At 56.3% G+C, this 10,480-nt stretch overlaps 1 protein-coding gene across 18 annotated transcripts in view; it reads right to left on the reverse strand.

The window, feature by feature from the left end:
* Positions 1-10,480, reverse strand: part of PTPRF (protein tyrosine phosphatase receptor type F) — a 92,946-nt gene that overhangs the window by 49,577 nt on the left and 32,889 nt on the right. For all 18 annotated transcript variants that reach the window (XM_017541709.1, XM_017541706.2, XM_017541702.1 and 15 more), the window contains one exon: positions 4,306-4,494. In XM_017541709.1, coding sequence (XP_017397198.1) covers positions 4,306-4,494 — 189 coding nt within the window. The remainder of the gene's footprint in view (positions 1-4,305; positions 4,495-10,480) is intronic.

Here is a 10,480-nt window from a genome sequence, read left to right on the forward strand (position 1 = left end):
AAAATATAATTATTTTTCATTAAAAAATGTTATTTATGCTTATAATGGGTTTTTAAATTATTTTAAAATGGATTAATAAATATTTTAAAATAATTCCAGTCTTAATATCTAGTTAAGGTAAATATCAACAAAAATAACCCACACAAACAAAAGCTCTTTGAGATTCTCTGATATTTACAAGTAGAGGCCCTGAGACCAAAAAGTTGACAATGCTGATCTCCCATCATCCAGGCCAGGGCTCGGTGGTGGGTGGGCGCAGTGGACATGGTGCAGGACTGGCACCCCTCACTCCTGACCTCAGCTCTTCCACAACCTAACCTGTTCTGAAAGAACCTAACAGTAATTTCCCCATCAAACAGAGAATCTACCTTTTAGATTTCACAAGATGGGTGTGGGGGACTGACAGGGCCCAGAAGTCAGCATCCCTAGGGGTGTGCTCATGCCCAAGAGGTGCCAGGGTACTCTGGGCCAAAGGGAAACTGTGAGCATGCACTGGCAGTGCACCCTCCTGGCAGGCCCAGCAGACGGTGGAGCAGGGTGGGGTGGGGACAGGCTCTACCAGCCAGAGCTGGGGCCAGTCAAGCAGGGTGATGGGCTGCAAGCCCCCTGCATCCTACCCACAGGCCTCCTCTGGCAGTCAGATGCTGCATCTCTTCTTAAGACCCCCAGGTTTCGCCTCAGGGTGCTGGGGGTGGGGAGGAGGCTGCTCTCTGGATGAGCACATGGACTCAGTGAGTTAGGTTGTCCTCTACAATGGATGGCAGCTCACATGCTCAGGCCACAGCAGGACTGCGGGAATCTCCTCAGGCCCTGTCCTGCCTGGCCACAGCCTGAGGCCAACAACTCCTCTCAGGACCCAGCAGGACCTCTGAGTCCCTGCTCACTAATCCATTTCCACTATCCAAGCTTGTTCCTGTTCCTCCTGAGCCTAACCCAACCTGACGTTCAAATTCTCTAGGAGGCGGTCTTGGCAGCAGGTCATGTCACTACAGAGAAGAAAAGGCTTGCCAAGCAGAGCTCACATCTGGGCAGTGCATGCTGCCAGGTACCTCCTGTCCAGCTCCTGCTTTGGGGTGGGGGGGGCATGCCTGGTTAGATGTGCTGTGGCTCGGGTCACAGATGGTGGAGGACTTCTGGGTACTGGTCAGTAGGGGCCTGGGGTCTGCAGAAACTGGGAATGTGCACCTTTGAAGCCCAGCAGGGTTAGTTGCTCCTCAGGCCCCCAGGTTTGCTATGTGTGATACTAGGTCCTGGGGTGATCTCCCAGGGGAGCTCCTAGGCCGAGTCTCGCTGTGTGACCCCAAGTGACTCCCTTAACTCAGCTGTGAAGGAGGCATGGTAATCACAGCCTGTCCTACTTCACAGGGTTGCAAGAGAATCAGCTGCAACAAAAAGGGGGAAAGCTCTATTGTAAACTGTCGGTGATGCGTAAACCCGTGAAGGTCCCTGGAAACAGCCGAGCGCTCAGGGGCCTGAGTCCACTCCATGAAGGGCCATGTGCATGGAATAGCCTCAGTACCCTTCTAAATGATAATGAGATAAAGACAGCAGCAACTCAGGCCAAGGGTCCCAGGCCAGGTCAGGCAGGGAGGGGAGAGAGCCCAGTTGTTACTACAGAGGTGGGATGGTTGAGACCTCTTAGGTGCCATCTGGCTCCATCCCAGGAGCCGGACCCTGGGCCCACGACCCTTAGGTCACAATTTCCAGGTGGCAGGAAAAGTCAAATAAGGAAGTCTTCCTTGGACCTGGAAAGCAGGAGCACTAGAGCCGATACTACTCTACAGGGACAAGGGCCAAAGGTGAAGTTCATAAATTCACTCAAGAGCTCAGAAGATCTGTCCTACAGCTGACCTCACCAAGTGGGGTCACACCCAGGCCCTCCCTGCAAGGCCCAGCTGAACAAAACCGGACCCAGATGGTGACAATGTAAAGCAAGGTGAGGCCTGAGGAAGCAGCCAGAGGCTGGGCAGGGTGGAGGCTTTCAAGTGGAGCAGCCAGAAGGTGAGCAGAGGGCCCCAGGTGGTCAAGGACCAAGGACAGGCCAGCATGGCTCGGTGTTAGGAGGGTGGGGGGCACAGAAAATAGAAAGAGCTCCATGAAGCCCTTACCAGAGGCCAGGCCGCCAACTCAAGCTTTGACTGCCATTGTCTCACTCACTGCTTACTGTAGCTCCTTTTCAAACATGAGAAAACTGACACATGAAAAAGTTAAGCCACCAAGGCCAGAGAGCCGGTAAGGGGTGTAGCCAGGACCTGATGAGACGCGGGGGTGTGTACTTGACCAGGCAGGCAAGGAAACACCACTGAGGTGGTCAGAGCACGGGCAGGATGTGAGCAGCAAACCTGGCCTGCAGGGCGGTGGCTTCTCGGCAGGGTCTGGAGACAGGGAAAATAGTGTCTGGTGCCTGGGATCGGACTGACACAGCAGGAGGTGACAGGGGACAATTTGAGAGCCACGAGGGTGATAAATTTGAGAGCTCTCAAATCAAACCAACTTGAGAACCACGTTCCTTAGGTTGGGGGCTGCCACTTACAGAAAGAGAGTATGGCTGGCTGTCTGGGAAGGTCATCACTCATCACTTCGTCATCACTGGTCAGGGTGACAACCAGAAGGCAGATTGATTTTTGGATCCAGAGCTCAGGCAAGAGGTTTGGGCTGGAAAGACTGAAGCTAGAGCTGCAGGTGAGGAGATGGCAGCTGGAACTTTAGGAGGGTTGAGCTCATCCAGGGCAAGGCTGTGTCCATGGGGCAAGGGCAGGGCTCCCGGGCTCCTTGGTTGAAGGAAGGGAAGATGCTGCTATAGGGAAGGGGCACTAGGAAGAGGGAAGTTGCAAGAGACAGGGCCCTGGAAGGCTAGGGAAAAATGGGAGAGTGGTTGGGAAGGAGGGAGGAATGTTAGCTGCTGCCGAGAGGATGAGGAGGATGGGGCCTGAGTGGCATCCAGTGGACTGACAGTCAAGAAAGGGGTGGCCCAGGGCCAGGCACACCAAGCCCTGCATAAATACTACTTGAACCAACGTGTGAGTGAGTCTTCCCAGAGCTGCTGCCAGACAACTCCATGTGTTTCCGGGGAGGGGCCCAGGACTGCAGGGAGGAGCGTCTGGCCGCCTGGGAGCCTGCCTGGGGGAACCGTGAGGAAACGCAGAGGAGCCGAACCGTGCCGGCTGATGTGCAGCGCTGGGCAGCGGCCACAAACACAGCCGGCCGTTTGCCGCCTTGATTATGGCTGTTTTAATTAACTGCACTACAGCTGCCTCCATCTTGTTGAGTTTTAATTAAATTAAATGAGCTAACACTTCGTAGGCTGTCTCAGGCGGCCGTAGCTGGGGCCAGAATCATGCCCTGTTGGGCAGCTTGTCTCTCCCTCCTCCTGCTGGGCACCAAGGGACTGTGTGCCTGATGGGAATTGATGGGGAGGGGCTGGCATCTCAGGGAGTGGCAGAGCACCTCTGAAGCCTGCAGGGCTCTGAAAGGGGCAGGAGTCATGTCCTGCTTTTCAGTGTTGACATCACAGCTGACAGGCAGCAGGAGCTCTGGCAGGCGCTGGCCATCCTGCCGGAGGCCCACCATCCCATAGCTAGCAGGAGGGCTTCTGAAGCAAAGACTATGGTCCAGGCTGTGCTGGCAGCAGAGGCAGAATGCAGTCAAGCTGATTCTGAATCTCTTTTCCCGCCTGCTCTGTTCCCACAAAAAACTGAATCAATTATCCTGGCGGGAGCCTTACAGGCAGATCGATCAGTGGGGCGACACCTCCCTCCCACACAATGGCATCCTTGCTTCCAGGACTCCGAGCTGGCTCAACGGAGACATCCAGAGGAGACAGGTGGCTCTGGTTGTTGAGGGACAACAGCAAGTCCCCTTGGCTCCAGGCACCTGAGATCCAGCCTTTTGAAGCCTAAAGAATCAGGCACCTTTGGCCTCTTCTCCCATCTAAGCCCTGCTGTCTGAGGAAGCAAGCATCATCATCCAGGCCCTGTCTCAGGCCAGGCCACAGGGAAGGCGAAAGATGGACATCCACAGAGCACCCTAGAAGAGTCCACTACATTGGCACATTACATGTGCTGAGAGGGGCAAACTGGCCCAAAGTCTGGAGTCTGACAATCCCAAGAAGGTAAAGAGGCACAGCCAACCACGAGCTCTCTTCCCTGGGCCAGGCACACCTGCAGTAAGACCCAGCCCACCCCACCAGGTGCCCTCCGGTCAGCCTTGGAGGGTCACAGGTCCAAGAGGGTAGGCTATGCTGGGATTTAGCAAGACGCCTGTCCTGAGGTCTGCATGGCCCCTTGACCCCTGCCCTCTGCTCACCTGAACGCAGCTGCTTGATGCGGCCGTTGCTTGTGGCAGGGTCTACAGGAAGGAAGTCCTTGAACCAAGTAATCTCAGGGTCTGGATTTCCACCTGCAGCACATAGCATGGTGGCTGTGCGTGCCTTCTCCACCACCTTCAGCTGTGGCCCCATGTCGATGGAAGGGAACCCAGGGGGCAGCTGTTCCTCTGCAGACAAAGAGCAATGTGTGTATTAGGGCTGGCTCTGCCTGCCCCTGAGAACCCTTCTGGGGATAACTTCCCCAGCTCCAGGTTTGCCAGGGCCCTCAAGACTCCCCTCCCCCAGCCCTGACTTCTAAGCATGAAGCCTACCCCAATGTGAGGAACCAGGGTCCTGAGCCTCTTTGGCAGGGCAAAGGCTGCAGTGGGGCCCATCCCTGCCATGTCAGGGAGTTTCTAGGTCTGAGAAGCAACATCTCAGACTGAAGGCGTCAGCACTTAATCTCTCCAGGCTCTGAGAAGAACGAGAATCAATGCTCTGCTGGTCACAGCAGAAAGCCCTGTATGGATTCTGGGCTGCAGTGGGTGGGAGGGCTAGTGGGGAGCTCACGTAGCATCCAACAGCCACAGCTCAGCCTGAGGGCCCCTGTGCTGTCCAGCCCCTTCTCCCCTGTCTGCACACACAGTGTTTCCTCCATGACCATGGCACCGCCTGATCTCTAGCCCTGACTCTGGGCATCCCCAGCCCTACCAATGGTCCCCTTCTAACTCTGATCCTGACCTTGACCTATTTTCTACTGCAACCTTGACCTTGACCTTTCTCCCTCACTCAGTACTGACCCTGGGAGTCATGGTCAGGGCTGGGGACCATGTCTGAGCATGCAGAGGCAAAGGAGATTAAAAAGCTCTAAAGACACCAAAAGTTGGTAGGGGGAGGCAAAACCCCTTCCTGGCTGCCGTCTCCCAGCTTGCCAGGGGCTGGCGGCTCATAAAGGAGTCACTGCCATGGAGTCGCAGGAACAGATGTCAGCAGCAAACCCATTCCCACTGCACATGGGCTCCCATATCTGCCCTGAGGGACTGCGGGGCAAGGTTGTCCACTCCCCACCCCTTGGAAGCATGAAAAGCTAGGGCAGGCTCGGGACTGGTGTAGACCAAATGGGACTCCCACCTTCACCATGAACTAGATTTAGCGCCCGGCATGTTACTTATTCTGTGTTTCTGCTTCTATCTGTACACGGGGTTCAAGGGCCCACCTCGCAAGGCAATTGTGAGGATTATATCTGATCACGCAGGCAAAGTGTTGTGGAGCATCTGATGCGGAATTCACATCCAGTGAATATTAGCTGGTGTAACTAGTAAGGGGCAGACAGATGCTGAGACTAGAGCTAGGAGCTCCCTTTTCCATCTTAGTCTGGTGACAGGCCCTTCCCAATAGGACCAAACCACCAAGCCTTTTCAAGGCTTCAGCAGAGCCTCTCTCCCACTGTGGACACCAGGTACAACGAATGTGGGGCAAGGGGAAAATGTGTCCTTTGTCTCCTCGGTAGGGAGAGCTGGGCTCATGGTGGGGGAGACCAGTAACATTCTGTACCTACCTTCCACAAGCTCAGCACAATTTGGGTGTGTGGGAACATGTGCCAAGGGAAGTCAGGCTTCTATGCCAGAAAAAAAGGCACGTGGCATCCTCAGATGTGAATAATTTAAAGGCTGGCAGAAACTAGCCCTCCCTGGAGCCTCTTGGAGACCTGGGGAGAGCGACTGGTAGGCAGGTGAAGAGGGAGTTGGAGGAACCCCAATAGGTGGGAGCAAGTTACCTACCTGCTGCCAGATCCCAGGGGGTGCTCCCCAAGGCTCCAGCTGCCAGGGGCATCCCAAAGGGACTGTGGGCCATCAGGAGCAGGGGTCTCAGGCTAGCGAGCAGTAGGACTCCCAGCACGGCTTTGCCACCCCAGCCTTTCCTGGGAGCTAGCTGTGTGTTTCTCCACCTGCAGCCCTAGAAATTCTGGATATAAACCCAGTGTCTCCTTGGCTGTAAATATGATCCCATAGTGCCCTTTCAGCTTTGATTTTTAAAAGTAAAATGTTGAACAGTGGCAAGAGAAGGGAAGGAGCTCGGAAATGAAGAGGACTGGGATGCACCAGGCAGTGGAGCAGCCTCCTTTGGCCCAGCTGCTGCTTGCTTCCATGAGGTGCAGGTCTCATCTCCCCAAGAGCTGGGGACACTCAGGGCTGCCAGGGCCATCCTGACCTCCAGGGCACAAGTCTAGTTCTTCTAAGACCTCATTCCTACCTGCTCAGCTCGTGGGGAGGATATGGCCATGGCCTGCTAGAGTCAGGCTCCAGGAGTCAAGTGGCCTCCATCTCCACCCGCAGATAGGGAAGGGAAGGGAAGTACAAATGTGTGCAGCCGCGTGTCTCGGAATCTACTCTGAATTCCTTACACGGGGAAGGTCTTTGGGATTTACGCCAAATTAAGGACAATTAATTTTCCTCCCTCAATTATCACACCCTCAGTGGCTCTGTCCTTGGCTCAGATCATCCCTCAGGCACCGCCGCCAGAGCCTAAAACCAGCATGTGTGAAGAGCCGTCCATAAAACAGCGGGACCCAAAAGCCAGTCCCCTGTGCCAACTAGACTTCTAGGCAGCACTCGGAAGGCTGCCACTCTGCCACCCAGGGAGGAAAGTGGGTCTCACAGGACAGCTCCAGCCTCTCAGGAGCAACCTGCTGCTGCCTCTTCCTTCTCTCCTGCCCAGGTGCCTTGGAACATTCAAACACAGCCAAGTACAGCAGCCCTTTCCTGATACCCACCACGTGCCTGGCCCGGCGGAGCACTGGGCATCCTGGTGTCTGACCTATCAGCCAGACTGGCACACTGACCAGCTTCCCCAACAGGCACCTGCAGGGGCTGGGTCCACCGAGGCCTGAACACTCAGGCTGAGGACCTGGGCAAGTCCTCAGCTGATGTCACATGATCACTCCAAACCCATCAACAACTGGGAAAACTGAGACCCAGGTATGAGGGAGAGTAAGATTTACGGAGCATTTACTAAGTTCCAAGTACTACGTTAAAATGCTTTACATCTTTACCAAGCCTTATGAGGTACATGAGCAACCACGGCCTTAGAGAAATCTAGACATCTAGACACCTGCCCAAGGTCAAATAGCTATAACAGAAGTGGAGCTGGGAGGAGACCAGATGGCAGGCCCCCAGCCTCAGCGCTCTAGGCGTGGACACCCCCCTCCCCCACACCACGCCCTTAGCCGGTGGGGCTCAGGCTTCACTGCAGAGCCCCGCACTTGCACCACGGCGTTTGCGTTTACCGCAAAGCGAAACCCCGGGTCCCCCACATGTGGACAATCGCAGTCACGCACCCACGTTCCAACCCCCGGGATGCACCAGTCATGCCGAGTCCCCTCAAATCACATCCTCTTGGCGCCGAAGGGGAGGAAAGGCCCCTCCCCGCTCCAGGCCAGCCGGTAGCCATGGCGACGGCGGAGCGGCGGGAGCCGCGGCAGAGCTGCGTGTGCCCGAGTACGTGCAGGCAGGCGCGCGCGTCCGCTGTCCGCCCGGGCGCTGCCCTTCCAGCTCCCGCCTGGGTGGAGCCTCCGCACCCCTACCCAGGCAAGGGCTCCCAAACTCCAGGGAATCCTCCTACTAGGCTTTCCCGCTTCCCCGACAACGGCCCTCCCCTCCACCCCCAACTGGGTGCCCCCCCTCCCCGCCCCGCCCCGCGCAGGGAGGGGCCATCTGCCTCCGCAACCTCAGCGCTGGGGGCATCCGCACTATGCGTCTCAGGGCCATCACCTGATCCCCTGGACGAAAAGAGAAGCCCACGGGGCCTTCAGAGGTACCTAGGGGCCCGAATATCCACACTGTTTGCGGATTCTACCTGCATGCACGGCAGCGTGCACACACATTCCCTGGGGTCTCTCCAGCTCGCGCACATCTGTGCAAGGTGGGGAGTGTGCACATGTGCGCGAATGCCTCCTGCACCTAACTGGCCTTTAGCCACTGCAGCAAGGAGACCTGTCCCCTTCAGCGGACAGGTTCAGTTGCCCCACGGGCAGAAGATGATGACAAGGGCGGGGGGGACAGGGCAGGGGGGGAGGGTGGCGGGAATTTAAGGTTCAGAGGCAGGTGGGAGCTGGGTTAACCTTCCACAGCAGTGTTAGAGCTGATCAGTTAGACTCCACAGCTCACTTGCCATCTTGGTGGCTTCCTGGAGGAGGGAGATTCAAGAACAGGAAACACGTGAGCATGGGAGGCAGAAAGCTTTCCAGGGAGGGGAGTGGAAACTGCCTTTGTAAAGGCTGTGGGGAGAGTGGTGGGACAACAGTAGCAAGGCGAGTCTGATGAGAGCTAGGGCATGTGTTGGGGTCCTGACAGATGAGCCTAGGATGGGGGTGGAGGCTGCTGAGGCCCCCTACAAAGTACACATAGGTCTCTTTGTCCAGCTTAGCCTTGGATGCCTGAAGGGGAGTCTCTGGGCCAGAGGGAGGGGGCTGAACCAGGGAAGCTGACAGATGGAGACGCCTTGCAGGGTCCCAGGGCAGGCAGCACCGTCTGTCAGTATGACCTTCTCACCCGTGTTTACCCAGCTTCGTGCCGTCTCCGTGCAAACGCAGGCACGCACCCGCACACACAGACACAGGCTCCCTGGGGTGGCACCGTCTGTGAGCCTGACTGCCTCCCCTAAGCGTGAGTGTTAGGCCTGGCCTCACCCTGTATCTCAACACACAGACACCTAGAAACATGCACAGCCAGGAACCCACAGAAATAAACATGGAGAGAGAGACAGGTGTAAAAATAGAAACCTACATGTGCATATGGAGGGGCACCTGCAGTGACAAGCACCTGTGGAAACAGACACATGCAAGCAGATCCAGAGGCGGCGCATGCAGAGACACGCAAACACACATGTGGAGACATGCAGAGCCAGACACACCTATGCCGAGACACGTGCGCCAGGAGACACATGCAGGGACGAGACACATGCAGGAACCTCGTAGGGGGCAGGGCTGCTGGCTTCCCCTGCCCTTCAGCCTCTCCACAGAAGCCAAGGCCACCTCCAGCAGTTCCATCCTCAGCAGCGCCAGGGCCAGACGCCCCCCAAAAGTCAAAGGCTGCCAGATTCACAGGCTCCCACACTCTCTCAGAGAGCCCAGCCCCACCCCCAGGCTTTCAGGCAGTAAGGGGGGCCTGGGGAGCCTTGGGCCCATCTCCCTTCGCAGCTTTCAGTCTCGATTTTCAGCTGTTTTTCCAAGAGCAAACTCCCACCTCTTCCAGCACTCAGATTTCATCAAACTTGGCATCTTAAAAGCCTGTTTTGTTTTTCAATCTGAGCTGTTTGGGGCCCGTTGGCAGGCGCGGCCTCCCGTTCCCAGTCATCTCCCCCTTCTTCCTCGGGTTTCCCTGGCACCCCACATTGCCTTACTCAACCTGGTTGGTGAGGCCTCCCCACCACATGAACCCAGTGGCCATGCCCTGCACACACACCAGCCCCACGCTGCACTTCCAGACTCGGGCCCACACTGGACTCTCCTTCAGTGGCTCTCCCAGCTCAGTCCTACTCCAGGGAGACTCCTGTCATCCATTCACTCCCTAGGTTCAGGCCCTGCTTCAGTCACTCTAGACACCGATAGCCTCCCTCTCACTGCTGAGCCCTGCGGCCCAGCTGCACCCTGCTGCCTCCTGACACCAAGGCCAATGATGGCTCCACGAAACTAACTGTTAAGGACACATGCAGGTCTCTCAGCAGCACCCTGCCCTGCTGACCACTCCTCCTTTGCACTCTTCTCTTGACCTTCTTGGCCTCACACACTCGCCTGGTTTCCCTACAGTCTCTCAGGAATCTCCTCCCAACATGAAGAGTCGGTTCCTGGGACTCCTGTCCTGGCTCTGGCTCCCTGAGATTTGCTATTTCTCAGCCTGCAAGATGCCAACTCCAGATGTCCCCCAGAGTGCCAGGCAAATGTGTATGAGGCCTCTTTAACACTTCCCCTGGATGCCTGTGCACACGGGGCTCAACAGATTTCTAACGGGACTCACCAACTCGCCTCCTCAAACCTGGTCCTCCTCCAGTACGTGAATCTTAGAAATGGCACCCCCACCTACCCAGCCCCAAGGTCAGGAACCTGGAGCCTTGCACCTCCCCAATCCTACAGGTAGCCAGGCAGTCCTCCACTCTTTCTAACCTTTTTTTTTTTTT

Source organism: Cebus imitator, unplaced genomic scaffold, assembly GCF_001604975.1.
Source record: "Cebus imitator isolate Cc_AM_T3 unplaced genomic scaffold, Cebus_imitator-1.0 Scaffold136, whole genome shotgun sequence".
In the NCBI taxonomy this organism is placed as follows: domain Eukaryota; kingdom Metazoa; phylum Chordata; class Mammalia; order Primates; family Cebidae; genus Cebus; species Cebus imitator.